The sequence below is a fragment of the Stegostoma tigrinum genome, unplaced genomic scaffold, assembly GCF_030684315.1.
Source record: "Stegostoma tigrinum isolate sSteTig4 unplaced genomic scaffold, sSteTig4.hap1 scaffold_541, whole genome shotgun sequence".
In the NCBI taxonomy this organism is placed as follows: Eukaryota; Metazoa; Chordata; class Chondrichthyes; order Orectolobiformes; family Stegostomatidae; genus Stegostoma; species Stegostoma tigrinum.
In genome coordinates, this window is record NW_026728474.1 from 30,259 (window position 1) to 49,855 (window position 19,597).

Genomic DNA, 19,597 nt, shown 5'->3' on the forward strand with positions numbered 1-19,597 from the left:
GTCTGCAATGACCGTAAGGTTAATTCACTGCCACTTCAACACACCATGTTCTCTGGCCAACATCTGTCTCCGGCTTGCTACAGTGCTTCAGCAAAGCTCAACACAAGCTGGAAGAACACCTCACGTTCCACTGCAGCCTGATTGGCTCAATATCAAGTTTAACAATTTTGAAACCTGAACACCTTCTATATCCTTTACCAACCCCCACACCCTTTCGTGACATGGGCTGCGCTCAGCACAGCCAACCTATTTTCAGCTTTGCACCATCCCCATTATCAGTTTTGCCTTTCTCTCTGGCAGACTTTCTCTCTCTCTGCCTATCTGCCCAATCTTTTCCCCACACCCCATCTTCAGCATACATATCACATTTTTGTGCTATTATCTGTTCTAAAGAAGCATCACTGGACGCAATGTTAACTCTGCTAAACTCTGCTTTCTCTCACGAGATGCTGCCAGACCTCTTGAGTTTCTCCAGCAATTTGTTTTTATTACATTACATCTGGGGCAGGTCAGACTTGAATCTGGGTCTTCAACGGCTCTTCTGGTCCAGAGGTAGAGACTCTACCACTGTGTCACAACGGGCCCATAAACCTCCAATTCTTCTAAATGCAAAATTAAAAGATGGTTTATCAGCCCCTCAGGTGGCACTGTAACAGAAACACCACTAATTGGTTAATGAAAAATTTAGAAACAGTAAACTGAACCTTATCAAATCAAAATAACATTGTCCAGAGTGATGATACACTCTGGCCCTGGAGTACCCACCAGTCTCTAACATTACCGAGTCTAAGGGCCCATTTAATTAGAAGCAATAGGGGGACAAACCACTAAGTTACAACGACAAGGCAATTGTCTTTAACAAGATATAGTTTATTGCATGACAACATCAAGTAAAAAAATGCATTGACCAGTTTGGCACAATTACAAAAAAAGACTCATTAGAAGCCACAGATGACACATCTGACCCCATTGTTCAATTATTGTTCCTGCTCCCAAAAGCTGTGTGACCTCAGAGTGGGTGGAGATTGATGCAGCTTCAATGTTAACTCTTTCAGAACCACTACCTTTTAGAACATTAAGTTAAATATCTGGAGAAGGCCACCTTAAAATAAAACAACTCAAAATTTGGAAGACAACATTATTACAAGACTGCATTACCTTGCAAAGGAGTTAATGGAAATGGAAAAAGGAGCCCCTGAGAAACAAAAAAAATCAAAATGCAGTCAAGAAAATCTCAATCAAAAGAGTCTTCCAAACCAAAATTTAAAAGTAATCCCTGATTCAAAAATTCACTTAAGTACCCCAAACCAGTGAGTCAAATTTAAGCAATAAAGTATCTGCATAATCACTTTCTCACCAGTTTTTAAAACCATCCCTTTGGCACTGTCAAATCCTTTGATTGATATTTATAACGGAAGCAATAAGCTGCTTTGAAAGACATTTCAATTAAACTGACTGCTTTTCCCGATTATGAAACTCCTTCCAGTTTCACTGTCCAACCATCTTCTGAGGGGAGAGCAAACATGGAAATAGAGGACAGATACACAAGAATACCTTGTGGTGAAGAAACTGTCCATTTCAGAGGCTCTGGGACTCCCAGCATTGTTACCTAGAAAGACGACAAAGGGCATGAAATAAAAAGTCTAACCAATACACCAAACCTATTGTTTCCTCCAGACCAGGTTTGTTAAGAGGTTATCTTACCCAGCATTAAGTAGTTGAATTCAGACCCGGGACTGGGGGTAGACATGGTGCTAATCACCAGAGTTCATACCTTCAGATGGAGGCAAGGCAGAGGCAGAAACGCCTCTCTCTTTCAACAGCGTCAATATGCTTACAAGCAAATACACGAGTGCTCAGCTGCATGCTAAGTCCAGTACCTCAAGTTCCTATTGTCTTGGATGAAGTGACCAAGGGCAATGGCCACTTTTTTTGGGAAATATCTGCCAGGATACATTCTTGGGGCAGAGGTAGCAGGAACTGCAGATGCTGGAGAATCTGAGATAACAAAGTATAGAGCTGGATGAACACAGCAGGCCAAGCAGCATTAGAGGAGCAGGAAAGCTGACGTTTCGGGCTTAGAGCTTTCGAAGGGTCTAAGCCCAAAACGTCAGCTTTCCTGCTCCTCTAATGCTGGTTGGCCTGTGGTGTTCATCCAGCTCTACACCCTGTTATGTCTTATCGTACATTCTTGGTGATGTGGCTTACATCAGTCCTTAACCGTCCTCCCACATGGGTACCACCCTGCTAAAAAAAGGTCTCCATTTGCTGTTTTCAGAGCAGGCTTTCCCCCACGGGCAAGTGAAATATTTTAACCTGAGCTTAGTGGAATGAAGCTAGGGTAAGGCTTGTGAGGCTTAACCTTTATTATTTCCCTGTCAAGGATCAGAAAATCATACAAAAGGTTTAGTATCGTTTGAGTTGCTTTCTTACATGCCAGATTACACATTTCTCACCTGCTCTCATTTTCACATAAAAGCGTTCTACCTCACTGACTGTGAATGCTACACACCTCAAAGGATATGAGTGGGTGGAGAGGCAGGAATAAGGGACCATGAAACAGGAGAGGCACCATGGCCATGCTTGAATTGGAAATCTGTTCGGTGAATAGATCTATCAAATCTCATTCATCTGCAGCGATTGCATTGCAAAACTGTAAGACGTTTTAAGCATAAAGAGATTAGATGAATTAGAAGTGGAGACAAATAAGGAATTAGTTGAGTTACTGAAATCTGGCTAATGACAATGAAGTGGAGGTGTGATGTTGTACAGGGTAGACAAAATCAGATGTCACATGACACCAGGTAAGAGTCCAATAGCTTTATTTGAAATCACAAGCATTTGGAACACTGTTCCTTTGTCTGGTGAAGGATCACCTGATGAAGGAGCAGTGTTCCGAAAGCTTGCAATTTCAAAAAAAAAGACAAAAGACAAAAATAAAGAGAAAAAGCGCTTTATATGATCACTAGACATTTTTACAGTCAATGAATTTTTTTCTGTTAGATATACTTACTCTTGTAAAGTAAGAAATGTGGCAGCCAAATTACACTCAGCAATTCTCAAAAGATCTATTTTTTCTGACGCTGATCAAGAGAGAAATTTTGGCCAGAACAATGGCAATAATTCCTATTCAGAATCATTAGGGGGATGATGGTAGCTGATGATATCTGATGGTATAATGCTCTCTCAGCATTGCTTCTGGAGTCTTCACTTTGAATTTTATGCTCAAGACCTGGAGTAGGATTAGAAACTGCAGTCTTGTGATTCAGAGGCAAGTGTAGTACCAAGTAAACCACAGCTAATACACAGGCTGTCTTATGCAGGCTTCAGAGAAGGAAGGTCTACAGAATAACAAATGTAGAACAGGGGAAGTTACATACATGTAAGAACTGAAAACTTGCATAAAAATGTTTTTGGGTTGATGTGGAAAACAGAAAACAGGAATAACGATACAAGGCCCCTGCAATAAAATGGAAGTACCATAGGCTGCTCTCAGAGAGAGGTTAGAACAGTTAGTGACTTTATACTGAGGGTCAACGCACCTCAAGCGAGGAGCAAAGTCTTCATGGTGACTTCAGCTAGCACAGAAATTGAATCCGTGCAGTTGTGCCACTGCATTTAACTTGCTGTGCAGCCAACTGAGCTGACCATGCCTCCAATAAAGTGGAGGTGGGGATATACTGTCTCTAAAGGTCAAAAAGATTAGTGATGTAGCCTTGGCTGTAATGATAGTAGATTTTAATCTTCCTGACCTAGATGGAACTTGAATAGAAAGGGATGTCACGGGAGGTACAGGAAAGAGAAATATATGTAAATTCTGAAATATACAGGAATGCAATAGGAAAAAAAAACAGAAGAACTAGAAAAATGAAACAAACAAATCAAAGGATAAGAAATTGATGAGACGTGTAAAGCTGGAAACGGACAGAAATACAGAAGAAAATACAACAGGCAATAGCAAGACATTCTTTAACCCTGTCTTTCTCTGATATAAAGCAGCAGAGATACTGGATCAGACATTAGCAGTAGAGGGTGGGAGGACAGTATTTTGACTGGAGGACAGAGTAGTAGTAGAATAATTTAAAAATTCCTTGATAGTTTCTATTGCCATTGGAAGATGGGTTATCAGATGTGGGCTAGGAAGCCGGGGGAAAATGAGGAGCGATATCCAAGTGGAAAAGAATTAGGAGGGAGATGTGAGACTGGAATACCCATGGTATTAGAAGAAAAAAAGTCTCCAAGTAAAATAAAACAAATAACTTGGTAGTTATAACAAATGTGCAAAATCAAAAAGGAATTTCATTTACAAAGCAGTAGAAAGTTGGAGTCAATAACAATAGGTATTTATCTGTAATATATGGCCTCAGAATGTTTCACAGAAACTTTCACGAATTGCTTCAGGAGATGACTGAAATCTTGGCTAAAAAAAGAGTAGATTTTAAGAAGCATGATCATGGAGGGAAGTGAGATAGAGAGGTGGAAAGGCTCAGGAACGGTATTCCAGAGCTGAGGGTCTTGAAGCTGAATATATAGACACCAGCAGTGATGTAAATAATATGGGGGATAATCAAGAGGCCAAAATTGGAGGAGTGAGATATCACAGAGTTGCAGACTGAAAGGGATGGATGAATATGAGAACAAGCAAGTTTGAACAGTTTCAGAGATAATGGGAACTGCAGATGCTGGAGAATTCCAAGATAATAAAATGTGAGGCTGGATGAACACAGCAGGCCAAGCAGCATCTCAGGAGCACAAAAGCTGACGTTTTGGGCCTGGACCCTTCATCAGAGAGGGGGATGGGGAGAGGGAACTGGAATAAATAGGGAGAGAGGGGGAGGCGGACCGAAGATGGAGAGTAAAGAAGATAGGTGGAGAGAGTATAGGTGGGGAGGTAGGGAGGGGATAGGTCAGTCCAGGGAAGACGGACAGGTCAAGGAGGTGGGATGAGGTTAGTAGTTAGATGGGGGTGCGGCTTGGGGTGGGAGGAAGGGATGGGTGAGAGGAAGAACCGGTTAGGGAGGCAGAGACAGGTTGGACTGGTATTGGGATGCAGTGGGTGGGGGGGGGGGGCGGAGAAGAGCTGGGCTGGTTGTGTGGTGCAGTGGGGGGAGGGGACGAACTGGGCTGGTTTAGGGATGCAGTAGGGGAAGGGGAGATTTTGAAACTGGTGAAGTCCACATTGATACCATTAGGCTGCAGCGTTCCCAGGCGGAATATGAGTTGCTGTTCCTGCAACCTTCGGGTGGCATCATTGTGGCAGTGCAGGAGGCCCATGATGGACATGTCAGCTAGAGAATGGGAGGGGGAGTGGAAATGGTTTGCGACTGGGAGGTGCAGTTGTTTGTTGCGAACTGAGCGGAGGTGTTCTGCAAAGCAGTCTCCAAGCCTCCGCTTGGTTTCCCCAATGAAGAGGAAGCCACACCGGGTACAATGGATGCAGTGTACCATATTGGCAGATGTGCAGGTGAACCTCTGCTTAATGTGGAATGTCATCTTGGGGCCTGGGATAGGGGTGAGGGAGGTGGTGTGGGGGCAAGTGTAGCATTTCCTGCGGTTGCAGGGGAAGGTGCCGGGTGTGGTGGGGTTGGAGGGCAGTGTGGAGCGAACAAGGGAGTCACGGAGAGAGTGGTCTCTCTGGAAAGCAGACAGGGGTGGGGATGGAAAAATGTCTTGGGTGGTGGGGTCGGATTGTAAATGGCGAAAGTGTCGGAGGATGATGCGTTGTATCCGGAGGTTGGTAGGGTGGTGTGTGAGAACGAGGGGGATCCTCTTAGGGCGGTTGTGGCGGGGGCGGTGTGTGAGGGAGGTGTTGCGGGAAATACGGGAGACGCGGTCAAGGGCGTTCTCGATCACTGTGGGGGGAAAGTTGCGGTCCTTGAAGAACTTGGACATCCATTCCCTATTCCCAATTCCTCCGCCTCCGCCGCATCTGCTCCCACGATAAGACAGTCCACTCCCGCACATCCCAGATGTCCAAGTTCTTCAAGGACTGCAACTTTCCCCCCACAGTGATCGAGAACGCCCTTGACCGCGTCTCCCGTATTTCCCGCAACACATCCCTCACACCCCGCCCCCGCCACAACCGCCCTAACAGGATCCCCCTCGTTCTCACACACCACCCTACCAACCTCCGGATACAACGCATCATCCTCCGACACTTTCGCCATTTACAATCCGACCCCACCACCCAAGACATTTTTCCATCCCCACCCCTGTCTGCTTTCCAGAGAGACCACTCTCTCCGTGACTCCCTTGTTCGCTCCACACTGCCCTCCAACCCCACCACACCCGGCACCTTCCCCTGCAACCGCAGGAAATGCTACACTTGCCCCCACACCACCTCCCTCACCCCTATCCGAGGCCCCAAGATGAAATTCCACATTAAGCAGAGGTTCACCTGCACATCTGCCAATATGGTATACTGCATCCACTGTACCCGGTGTGGCTTCCTCTACATTGGGGAAACCAAGCGGAGGCTTGGAGACTGCTTTGCAGAACACCTCCGCTCAGTTCGCAACAGACAACTGCACCTCCCAGTCGCAAACCATTTCCACTCTCCCTCCCATTCTCTAGATGACATGTCCATCATGGGCCTCCTGCACTGCCACAATGATGCCACCCGAAGGTTGCAGGAACAGCAACTCATATTCCGCCTGGGAACGCTGCAGCCTAATGGTATCAATGTGGACTTCACCAGTTTCAAAATCTCCCCTTCCCCTACTGCATCCCTAAACCAGCCCAGTTCGTCCCCTCCCCCCACTGCACCACACAACCAGCCCAGCTCTTTTCCCCCCCCCCCCCCTCCCAACCACTGCATCCCAATACCAGTCCAACCTGTCTCTGCCTCCCTAACCGGTTCTTCCTCTCACCCATCCCTTCCTCCCACCCCAAGCCGCACCCCCATCTACCTACTACCCTCATCCCACCTCCTTGACCTGTCCGTCTTCCCTGGACTGACCTATCCCCTCCCCACCTATACTCTCTCCACCTATCTTCTTTACTCTCCATCTTCGGTCCGCCTCCCCCTCTCTCCCTATTTATTCCAGTTCCCTATCCCCATCCCCCTCTCTGATGAAGGGTCCAGGCCCGAAACGTCAGCTTTTGTGCTCCTGAGATGCTGCTTGACCTGCTGTGTTCATCCAGCCTCACATTTTATTAAGTTTGAACAGTTGATGTGTTTCTTAAGCGAGTCATTGTAGATCAGTAAACACAGTGGGTAATGGATGGATGGAACTTAGTCACCATTTACAATAAGCACCTGCCTCTATGATTGAGAGACTGAATTATTAGTGTGCCATCTGCCCTGTGTCTGCAGTAAAGAACTTAGCAATAAGATTGTCAGAGATCAGAAGGATACCTCACCAAACTCTGTGGACTGGTGCTAAATGAACTATGTTGCTTTAATGTTTATTTCTCCACCTACAACACCTAAGTTTGTTTGTTCATCTGTGCCTGTCCAAATGGTGGGCATAGGAGTTAAATGAGTTAGTCCTACAGACTAACCCTAATCAGTCGTCATGGATAATACTGTTGTCCAGAACCAATTCTGTTGCAGGGCAAGGGATCTGTGAACAGGTTAAATAAAGGTTAAGAAGCACACACAAAGAAACAAATCCTAAGCACTTACTTTAGTGCTCGATGAGCTCTTTGGAGATTTCAGTTTTAAGATATTATCAGTGGGCCACTTTATGAACATTGCATAAATTGAGGATCCCTTACTAGTGTACCTGGAGGCAAAGAAACAACACAAGATAAACAAACTAAAAGCAGAGGCATGAAGTATGATTTTTCTTTAAAAAAAAAGTTGTTTCATCTTTATTTCCATAAATAGCGTGACCCATCATCTGGCTGATTTTTGTTTTGATTTTACCACCCAAAAGAAAAATCAATATGACACCTGAGCTTATTAAGTTGGCAACTTTTTTTGTTTTGCCTCTACTGACACTACTGTCGGTTACAATAAATTCATTGTTTAGACTTCTATTACATTTAGCTTTAGACACCAATCATATAACGACACTGAGTATTTCTCTTTTAAGTTCACAGGTATTACTAAACTCAAAAATGTTTGTCTTTTAGATCTTTGGTGATAAAGTCTCATGGGGATCATGAATGCTGAAATTGGGCAGGTATACCTGAAATTAGATAAGTGAGAAGTGAAAACTTAGTTAATCAATTGATTTCACATCACTTCCATCAAACTAGTATTTAATTGCTGCACACAGGATCAGCAATTACAGAACTCAACATTGTCAAAGGTCATGGCAGAGGAAAATACCAGGAATCACTATAAAAAAGGTTTCCCTCAAAAGAATGCCATTGTGTTTACAACCTACTATCTTCCTGGTCCTCTCTGCATGTCAGCAGACTCAAAGACATGCAAATTAGTTTCACCTTCAAGCAAAAAAATGAAGGTAATAGTGACAAACGTGGAAACAGAGTGAAGGGAAGGGAAACAGTTGTTTAAATTCAGCCCTAATGGACATTACCAGATGGCTGTAGAGTTCTCCTTCTGAACGCGCCATGGTTTTGATGCATATATTGCTTCACCATTAACACTTAGCCATTGTCCCAGGCCTTCCAACCTTTCCTGGAAAATTACAGGGATAGTGCCATCTTTGGTGGGACCAATATTGAGCAGCAAATTACCTCCATAAGCAACTGTTTCCAGCAAAGTCTGTCAGAGAAAGAACAGTGCGAAGATAAAATGACTGTTTTGTAGTCTACATTACACAAAGTTCCAATTTTAATCCTTGGCCTCAATTAATTGGCATGTACAATCCTTTTCAAAACCATCCACTGCACCTCGCAAAGTCAAAAGAATTTACTGTGTTGCCCTTGTCTACGTCATCTCATTTTCTGAATCGTTCCAATTTTATACAATTTTTTTTAAAAGTGACAAAATTTCCCATCAATTTGCAAAATCCCTCAAACAAATGACAATCATGCTAAAGCAAATGTGTCTCCTACAACTCTTCTGCCCCTGAATTAGAAGGGATTTTTTTAGACTTTTCCAGTATAAAATAAATATTTTTTCAGATAAAGAATTATATTTTGCTGCTGATTTTTACATCTCATTAGAGGCAGAGGGAATAAAATTAAAAGGTTTTGACTCCATACTTTGAATTGACAGGCACTTTCAAAACCCTTACAGTTATGTGCGAGTGCTGATATGGAGCATCAATAGTAAATATGCCACAGAAGGTTCACAGCTGCACACAACATCAATGCACATTCAACCTAAGATGTATGTTAGCAATCAAAAGCACCATTCAGAAATTTAGGAAGATTTGGGCCAAGTGTAATATCTTAGCAGAGACTGGATAATAAACTGTGACCTTTCCTTTTGTTCAAATGGTTCAGCTACTCAAACTCACTCTGACTCACTTGTTGACAAACTAAGATGACACCAGAATCCAGTGCACCTTCATGTGAATTTATTATCATCCCAGTGATGTTCACAATTGGTTATCAGAAATACATACACTGATAATTGATGGCAAGTCCAACACTTCACTTAGATGCATGTTTCTACGATATCCCCATGACCTTGTGTCAATCGAGGTACACATCTCCCATTTGTGGTTCTGTAGCTTGCTTGGGCTATATTTGTCTGCACAGTTGAAGAATCCACCATGTTTACAGGAACAGCCAGCTCCCCAGCGGTCATTGGTTACAACTGTATCCTAGCAACAAGGATAATGGAATATATATTTATATAAGCACCTTTCAAAACCATAAGGCATCAAGTGATTTCCATTCAATGCAGTGAAGTGTGATCACTGCTGAAATGCAAGAAAAATGGTAGCTAATTTGTGCACAGCAAATTTCCCAAAACAGCGACGACATTGGAGCTACTCTGCCTTTTAAAAAAAGATGTTGAATGAGGGATAGAAGGTCAAGAATTTCAGATCATGGCCTCTGCCCCACATTTCTGGATTGCAGCAACAGGTGGTGATTCTACTTTTCCCATTTATACCTCTTCCAGACACACTTTGTTTCTTTACTTATTTCATTACTATCTCTTTGGCCATGTACAATCGTCTCTCATCATTTAATTTCCCCTGTCTTCTACCCAATCACAGACACTCTCTTTTGTACCATCCTCCACGACCACTTTCCTCTACTTTGCAGAAAAGCTCAGGCGTTCTGACAAAAGGTAAATGGGCCTGAATGCTAATTTGGTTTCTTTCTTTCTTCGCAGGTTTAAGGGCATGGAGGGGGTAGGAATGGAATCATCTGTCTGCATATCATAGTTACTTCTTTGTAAAATAGTGACCAGAGATTACAGAAATCTCAAAAGAATGGAATGGACAAAATATAAAGGTTGGGTTTATATCTCTAAAGCACAAGACACCTGGGAAGAAAAATAAATGGATCCTGCAAAAGACCGAAAGCTACAAAAAGTGAGCATTTCTAATGTGAAGAAAACTCAAAGTTAACTCAAAGGCACTGTGTTAGATGCCCAACTTAGGACAGATATAAAGACAAATCGATACAGATAAGGACATTTAGAATAGGAGATCTATTTTAATGGGCAATTGTCTCACTACAATACAAATGGAGGAAAACGCAAACAGTTCATGACACTGTTTACCCACAGATGACCCAAGTCATCTACAAGAGACAGTGTTCCTCTTACATTAGTATTTGTCAGTGACCTTTAATTTCAGCATGGACTTAAATGGGTTGGAGTTGAATATTTTACTTCAGAGCCATAATGACTCCATTAAAATGTACGGGTGATAGAGGTTGTACTATACATGGGGTGGGGGAGGGAGACTGGCCATAGAATGGTCAAGTTTAACACACGCAGCAACCAGGAACTCCCAGCACCAGAAGCCAATACATAACTTCAAAATGGCTGAACAATACTGCAAAGATATCAGAATAATGGGGTGCCTGCACAATATTCCACTATCAAATATCCAGGATTATAACTAATGTGGCCCAACATTTACTAACTCTCTCTCTTAAGATTTACTATTCCGGATAGATGCAAAATAATGGCATAAACACCGCCAAATTCAATTCAATGAGGGGACAACAAAACCAAATTGGATAATGGCACAGAACAGTGTTGCTCAACAGGGGAAATGGAACAATTTTTAAAAAAGAATATCCCGAATATGCTACTAAAGTAATCAAATTTCATTAAATCCCAATTGGAATAACACATTAAAATTGAAATAAATTGTAATCCTCCCTAAAGCTCATGAATATTGTGAAGTACCTTGACAGGGCTATCATTGTAAAGCCAGGCCAGAAATCCTGTGGAATTCCAGTAGGAATCTGGTGCTTCCCAGTCTCCATCTGACCAGATTATATCTGGTTTATACCTGTCAGAAGAAACAAACAAAATTCCCAGTTATTTCCAAGAGTGTAATAATGTAAACCATGCCAGCTTATTATGAACAAGAACAGTTTTCTTTAAAAATTGACTCAGAGCATTAATTGTGCTAGCAATTCAATTGCCCAGATCTTCAGGCAACTTAAAATGCAGCTTTTTCTTCTTAAATATATACAAAGAATCTTATTATTTGTAATGCAGGATTATCCCGAACTGTAAAGCTAACAAGAAAAAAATCTTACTAAAAGTCATAACACATTAGCAAGAATTCTGAAAAACGTCGTACAAGTGCCACATTATGAGTCTGAAATTATTTTGTTTTCTTAATAGCATTGATCAGCCATTTGATGCTTTCACTGACAAGTATCACAGTGCATAATTTATAGCCAGGTTTACTAAATGGGGGCATCATTGTGATCTCTCAATTGAGATGATGTAATGAACACCCTGGAACACATTTCCTTCAGCACCAACACCTCCCCACTGCCCTACAGTACCTTCCCTTGTAACCGGCAAAGGTGTAACACCTGTGCATTTACCTCCTCCCTCCCCTGTATCCAAGGGCCCAAACATACCTTCCAGGTGAAGCAACACTTCTCCTGCACTTCCCAGAATCTAGTCTACTGCATTCACTGCTCACAATGTGGTCTCCTCTACATTGGTGAAACGAAGCATAGACTTGGCAACCACTTCGCAGAACATCTACATTCTGCTTGCAAAAAAGACCCAGATCTACCTGTTGCCTGCCACTTCAATGGACCATTTTGCTTCCTGGCCAACATCTGTCTCTGGCTTCCTGCAGTGTTCCAGCGAAGCCCAATGTAAGCCAGAGCAACAACACCTCATTTTCCGCTTGGGGACCCTACAGCCCTCTCGACTCAATACTGAGTTCAATAATTTTAGGACCTATACTCTCCCATGTCCCAGTCCCCTACCCAACCCACCAGGCCTTGTCACCACATAGCCTGCCACTACACATCCCCTGCTGTTAGTTACAGTCCCCAATAACAACTATTCACCCTCCCAGCCTGATTGTGAGCAAATCCTTTGTCAACTGTCTTTCTCTCCCTTTGGGTTCTACCCTATCGTTTAGTCCCTACCCCACCCTCCTCCCTATTTTCTGCATTTAAACTGACATTTTCCCAGTGACCATCAGTTCTAAGGCAGGGTCACTGGACCCGAAACATTAACTGTTTTTCCCTTTGCAGATGCTGCCAAACCTACTGAGCTTTTCCAGCAACTTTGTTTTTGTTAATGAATACTCAGTCCATTTTAGAAATGATTCTGTCTGAAAAACTGATCATAACTTAACAAATCTTTTCATTCTTGATACCATTTAAACAGATCATCCCAACCATTTGATGTACTTTTTAGGTCTACATAGTGAAGGCCAGAAGTGAATGAAATACATTTGTGTGCACAGGAAACTCACAGAAGGTTTTGTATCCATAAGGGAGTAGGTGCGAAGATTTCTCTCAGATAACAGAAGATGCAGGTACCACTACAACATAATCAGACTGGATGAGTATTAAAGAAAAAGCAAAATGGGGTCTGGGGCTGATCTTGCAAATAAGCAGAACAATCAGTAGCAAATTCTTGATAATAAAGGAGTGACTGTATAATGTATTTCACAAAGGAAATGTGGTAAAAATGACCATATTCTATTACCTCATGACTAGATCAGACAGCTCTGGCAATGTTTTATCCACAACAAATTTTTGGGTCTTGAATTTGTTCTGTTTGTCGTACAAGTAAAGAGGATTAAACCACTCAAAGAGAGAATGGTACACTCCGTAATATAAATTCCTGTTGCAAAAAAAAAGGTTGATATATTAAATTTCAAAACAGACCATAGTTTAGTTTTCAAAACTTTTACATATTAGATAAAAAAAACTAACAGTGTTAAAATTAAGAGTGCAACAACTATATTGGGTATGAATCTATGGTTATTTAATCTCCTTATTCTTTGGACAAACTAGGTAAGGCACTAGGTGGGAAAAAAAAACTAGGGCTCAGAGCACTTGAGAATCTATGAGATTGCAAATTCTTCAGGGAGTAGGAGAACAACAGACACAGCAATAAGCAAAGAGTAACTGAGATTGCACCGAAGGAGGCGACAAACACTGAGAAGGACACTGGGAAGTAGCGAGTGTGCTTTCAGGAATCTTTGAAAGACATTTGACGATATAGCCAGACCACTAACCCCAGCGGTGCATTTCAATGACTGTGATATAGCAAATAATCCCAATTGTTTGAGAGTAGGAGCCTCCGCAAAACATTAACAATTTCTCTTGACAACACCGCACCTACATTTGATTTAACTGATAGCATGAATCTGTGTTTGCATGTACTTGCCATCTGAAGTTTCAGATGTTAAACTTTTGACAAATTTGTCAGCAAGTTCCATTTCTGGTCCCAATATCACAATGGAGATATTCCAGCTGAGTTCAGAAAACAACATAGTAAGACATGATATTGACTTTAGCAACTGAATTTATTGATTTAAACCTTCTTTGATCTTTCAGTAAATATGGGAAATACAAACAAAACCATTGTAAAGCCTGTTTTGGACTACTGAATAGCTGCAGGGGTTTCCTACATAGAGATGCCTGTACGTCGTTTGGGCACAGAGACTTTGTCACAGGGTATTTGCAATTTTTGAATTGAATTTTTGTGAAATTATTATTGAACAAACCCTGCCCAGGCTTGCAATAAGTCCATTCATATTCTGTGGATTTAGCTTGAGTTTTAATCGTCAATATGCATTCCTGAGATTGTAAAATGCTCTGCAATTTGTGCAAACATGTCAAGTTAAATACAAACCGTTGTCGGACAGCAGCTGCTAGGTCACCCACCAAATCTCGATGAGGACCCGTGTCAATAGAGTTCCAGTTCCAGGACACAGATGATCCCCAGTTTGTGAATCCTTCATGGTGTTTAGTTGTTAGAACCACATACCTAGAAAAAAAACCCATCAACCTCAGGACAGAAAAGTAATTGGAAATTGATACCAAAGTCCCTGACATTTTTTTTTAAAAAGATCAATTCAAAGGCTGGTGGGATTGTCCATCTCTAAATTGACTCTTACTTGTTTTCTGGGCAATCACATTTCCGTGGCTCTGACATCACACACAGTCATAGAATCAGAGGTGTACAGCAAAGAAACAGACCTTTCGGACCAACTCATTCAAGCTGACCAGATATCCTACATAAATCTAGCCCCATTTACCAACATTTGGTCCATATCCCTCTACACCCTTCCAATTCTGATACCCACCCAGATGCTTTTTAATGCTGTAATCATACCAGTCTCCAATATTCTCGAGTAGATTTGTGCTTGGGTCGCTCGCTGAGCTGGTTTGTTAGTTCGCAGATGTTTCATTACCCTACAGGGTAACATATCAGTACAGCCTCTGATGAAGCATTCTTGTATTTTCCCCACTTGCTATGTAAGCTCTGTTGGAGTTGATTACCTTATTTCCAGTTTTTTCCTTGCAGTAGTGCGTACGTAGGGTCTAGTTCTATGTGTTTATTAACGGCCTTCTTGGAGGAGAACCAAGCCTCCAGAAATTCCCATGCCTGTCTCTGTCCCAATTGAACTGACGGTCCTCCTTGTCTGTATGTATGGAGATGACTGTGTATTGGTCATGTCTTTTTGTTGCTGGTTGATGGTCATGTATTTCCATAACTAGTTTTCTTCCTGTCTGTCCAACATCATGTTTGTCGTAGTCCTTGCAATGGAATCTTATACATTCTGCTGGTTCTGTCCATAGTAGGTAAGGGGTCTTTGGTTTTTGTTAGCAGTTGTCGTAGGGTTGATGTGGGTTTGTGTGATACTCTGTTACGGCCACTGGACTTAACAGTCTTGTGGTCAGTTCAGATGCATTTTTAATAGATGGTAAAGAAAAAAAATAGCCCCAGCCTATTCAGCCTCTCCCTATAGCTCAAACCCTCCAAATCTGGCAACATCCTTGTAAACAAAAACATAACTTACTCGAAAAGCTCAACAGGTCTGGCAGCATCTGTCAAATCAGGAACAAAACAAATGTTTTACAGCATCACAGTTGTTTTGATTTTTATTTAATATTGTTGTAAATCTTTTCTGAACCCTTTCAAATTTCACAACATCTTTTCTTGAAAGAAGATGGAGCTAGATGTTTCTTGTCAAAAAAAAAATCATTAGACTCTAAATTCCAAACTTTGTTGAATTCAAATTCCGCAATCTGCCATGGCAAGATTCAATCGCTGGTTCACAGAACATTACTTAGTTCTGTGGATTAATAATCACGTGACAATACCGTAAGGCCATCAGCTCCCATTCCTACATAACTCTAGATTGTTTCAAAGTATGGTCAGCTTTATGAGCAGGGATCTTACATTTAAAAAAAACTTAGCACAGATTGAAGCTTGCTCATCTATTCAAATTACAAAAGATTTTCTTCCAACACTATTAATACTCAGAACATTTAGGTGACATTAAGAAACAGTGAATACTTCCAAAGAGGTTCTGATAATACAAATAAAATTACACTGCACAACAAATCTGCAGATGTAGTAAAGGAAGACATTTAATGTGGTTGTAGAAGCTATTTTGGTCACTGAATCTCAATTTGCAATGAGTTGAAACAAGGGGGACTAGGTTCACGGAATGTACCAGTACAATGAGGATGCAAGAACAGTCAATTATCGCCACATGGAGGACAGTACTATTTGCTTACAGTTCAATAAAAGATTAAAAAAAACTTACTTAGCTGTGTCACAACAATATTTTTGAGAGAACATCACAGAAAAATTAACTTCACAAAGAAGATTGAAGGTCTTGTGATAAGACAAAGATGTGGTTGACAGAACAGATCACTGATGATATATAAAATGATGGATAAATGCACAATGTAATTCCCCACAATAGGCAGATGGGGTCATTTTAGTTATAAGATCAGAACCCCTTTGAGAGCATTTTGCTGCTCATCCATTCGCCATAAAAATCAATAAATTTTGCTCCAACATCCAAATATCACTCAATGGGATTTGATGGAGTTCAAACCTCATTTGGGGTGCGCTTTAAGACAATACATAATCGATTTGTTTTGGGACAAGGAAGCAAGAGTGCTTTTTTTGCTCGTCAGCCTCTGACATAAATGTTTTGTTCTCAGAAGCTTATGAACCGCCTGTATTTTAAAGCCTTTTTTACCTCTGATTAACTCAAGGGGGTGGATGGGGAAGAAAACGCCAATTTGCTTCATTTTTCACACTGCAGAAAGAAGACACAATGCCAGTGAAGGGAAATGGGTTGGAAAAGAGGAAGACAATTCAAAATCTACAGAAAACCCGGGGAGCATTGGCAATGGGGAGTTACCTTTGTTTGTATCATATGACCGTGTCATTTGCTCGATGTCACATGATCCAAGTGTCTCATGACACACACCCCCAACCTCAAATAATACCACCAGCCGAAGCGGAGGATAGCATTGAAGTAGGCAATAAAAATGACCTTACTGGTATCAACCGCACGCAGGGCAATTAAAAATAAACAACAAAACTGCCGCAGGTGTGTTAACGCCTCACAAGCACACTCTATTTGGTTTAAATTGTGATTAATACCGATGCCTGTCAATTCCATAAAACTTCCCAGTTCATATTCGATCCCCCCACACCACACGTTCGTAACGTTTTCTAAGTTCATCATGTTGTATTGTACCTGGCTCCGGATTTCTGAATCACGTCCGCCCACTGATCCGGATCGAAGAATTCCGCGGTAAATGCCGGGGCGAACTGACTGTACTTGAACCCCTCTGGGTAGTTCTCCTTCATAAACTTCACATACTCGGGCCTGTGCACGCCTTCCCAGTTCCACCAGAACCACTCGCTCCCGAAACTGGGCACGGAAAAGACGCCCCAGTGGATGAATATTCCAAATTTACTCTCATCGTACCAGGGGGGCAATGATCTGCTGTCCAGACTCTTCCAGTTGGGCTGGAAGCGGCGATCAGCAGCAACCCCTGGCCATAAGATCCCTGCAACACAAACAAAGCTTACAAACGTCTGCAACCCCATCATCTGCAAGCTGCTCTTCCATAATAAGGCGGAAATAGCTTCTCGCGTTATTTCATTCAATTCAAAGTCCGCTCACAATATGACTGCAATAAATGTTATCGTTTTATAAATTTTATGAGACCGTCTTGTTTGTTTCCACGCTCCTGGTATAACTATACAGCATCCCAACCTTCTGTTAGCGATTCTTAGCGTCATTGAAAGTTTGCAACTAATTATGATCCTCACGCCGAAATTAGCCTTAAAGATGAAATGTCTTCCTCGAAGAGTGAATACATCTTATGAGATGTCATTTTTCACCCTAAATGTCATTAGTAGGTAACACCGCGCTTTGTCCAGCCTAATGATAATTGTGATGCATGCTTCATAAGCCTCAAAATAGATACCCTTACACACTCCCTCCTTCTCCAAAGTCCTGCCCTAGAAAACACACCCTCTTCCCATTTAGAACTGGTTGTTACATTACATTAAAATGTATCTTTAATAAGGATTTTTCTTGGGATCTGCTGGGAAGCTGAGAATGTTTGCATTGAAATTATGCCTACTTTATTTAACCGGTGTCTCTTCACAAATAAATGTCACCAACACACTGTCAAGAGGGCAAAACCAGGTTTCCATTTTTTTCTTGGGACTGCGCGATTGTGATGAACACGTTATGGAAAGATAACAAGCGAACATGAATTTCAGGAAAAGGAAACCATTTGCAAAGCAATAAATCAATAATTTAAATAAGTAATTATTTTAAATGGCCATTAAGAAGTGCCAAGCAACAGATCTGACTAATCGGATCTTTTTGGTTTGCCTTTTCACTTCAGAAGCAGAATGCCAGAGAGACAGACTAGCCTGAAGTACTGATGACTGAGAAAGGGCGTTGGAAACTATGGTTGCCATAAGATGTTGGGTTTAACAGTGGCCTTGCTTTGTACTTGTGAGGCATGAATGCACTTGTCAGCCTAAACATGGATATTGTCTAAGTCTTATGCTTCAGGAACTGAGGAGTTATGCAAGTGGTGCTGAACATGATTCAGACTGTGTTGAACACTGGGCATTCATCAGCAAGCAGGTCCACTTTTGACCTTATGATGGAGGGATGGTCAGTGATGAAGCAGCTGAAGATGGTTGGGCCAAGAACACCATCCTGTGGAACTCCTGCAGAGATGTCTTGGAGCTGACATGACTGACCCCTAACAACCATGCCATCTTCCTTTGTGTCAGGTATGACTCCAAACAGTGATTATTTCCTCTTGATTGTCATTAACTCTAGTTTTGTTAGAGCTCCTTTACGCCATACATTGTCAAATGCTGCCTTGATATCTAGGGCAATCACCTCTGCCTCACCTCTGGAATTCACTTCTTCTATCCATGTTTGAACTAAGACTGTAATGAGGTTAGGAGCTGAGTTGCCCTAGTGAAATGTAAACTCTTTATTAGAGAGCAGGTTACTGCTAAACAGGTGTTGCTCGATAGCACCGTGGATGACCGTTCCACCACTTTATTGATGGTCAAGAATAGACTGATGCGGTTGCAATTCACCTGGTTGGATTTTTTTTTGTATATAGGACATACCTAGACAATTTTCCACTTTGCTGGGTAGATGTCAATGTTATAGCTGTACTGGAACAACTTAGCATTGCAAGTGTTGAAGCATACTTCTTCAGTGCTACTGTTGGAACGTGTATGGAATTCACTGCTCCCCAGGTCTTTCTTGATATCATTAGGAGTGGATTAAATTGATTGAAGACTGGCATCTGTGATACTGAAAAACCTCTGGAAGAGGTCAAAATGAATCATCCACTTGACATCTTTGGCTGAAGATTTTTGCAAATGTATAAGCCTTAACCCTTCCACTGATGTGCTGGACTCCCCATCATTGAGGATGGCGATATTTGTAAAGTCTCATTGTCCAGTGAGTTGTTTAATTGTCCACTATCATTCATAACTAGATACTGAAGGACTGCAAAGCTTAAGTTTGATCTGCTGGCTGTGGAATTCTTCAACAGAAACAGAAGTTGCTGGAAAAGCTCAGCAGGTATGGCAGCATCTGTAAAGAAAAAAATCAGAGTTAATGTTTTGAGTCCGGTGACCATCCCTCAGAACCCGGTTCGGTCACTGGACACCAAACCCAAAACATTAACCCTGACTTTTTTCTTCACAGATGCTGCCAGACCTGCTGAGCTTTTCTAGCAACTTCTGTTT

The 19,597-nt window shown here is 41.9% G+C and overlaps 1 protein-coding gene across 1 annotated transcript; it reads right to left on the bottom strand.

Annotated features, from left to right (window-relative positions):
- Positions 1-849: 849 nt before the first annotated feature.
- On the bottom strand, positions 850-17,500 carry LOC132208853 (tissue alpha-L-fucosidase-like). The gene is made up of 8 exons (XM_059644159.1): positions 17,049-17,500; positions 14,174-14,308; positions 13,019-13,156; positions 11,234-11,339; positions 9,486-9,686; positions 8,490-8,677; positions 7,628-7,727; positions 850-1,609 (listed from the first exon to the last, which is right to left on the bottom strand). The coding sequence occupies exons 1-8, from the start codon at positions 17,405-17,407 to the stop codon at positions 1,469-1,471; spliced, it is 1,368 nt and encodes a 455-aa protein (XP_059500142.1). The 5' UTR covers positions 17,408-17,500; the 3' UTR covers positions 850-1,468.
- Between the last annotated feature and the right edge of the window lie 2,097 nt (positions 17,501-19,597).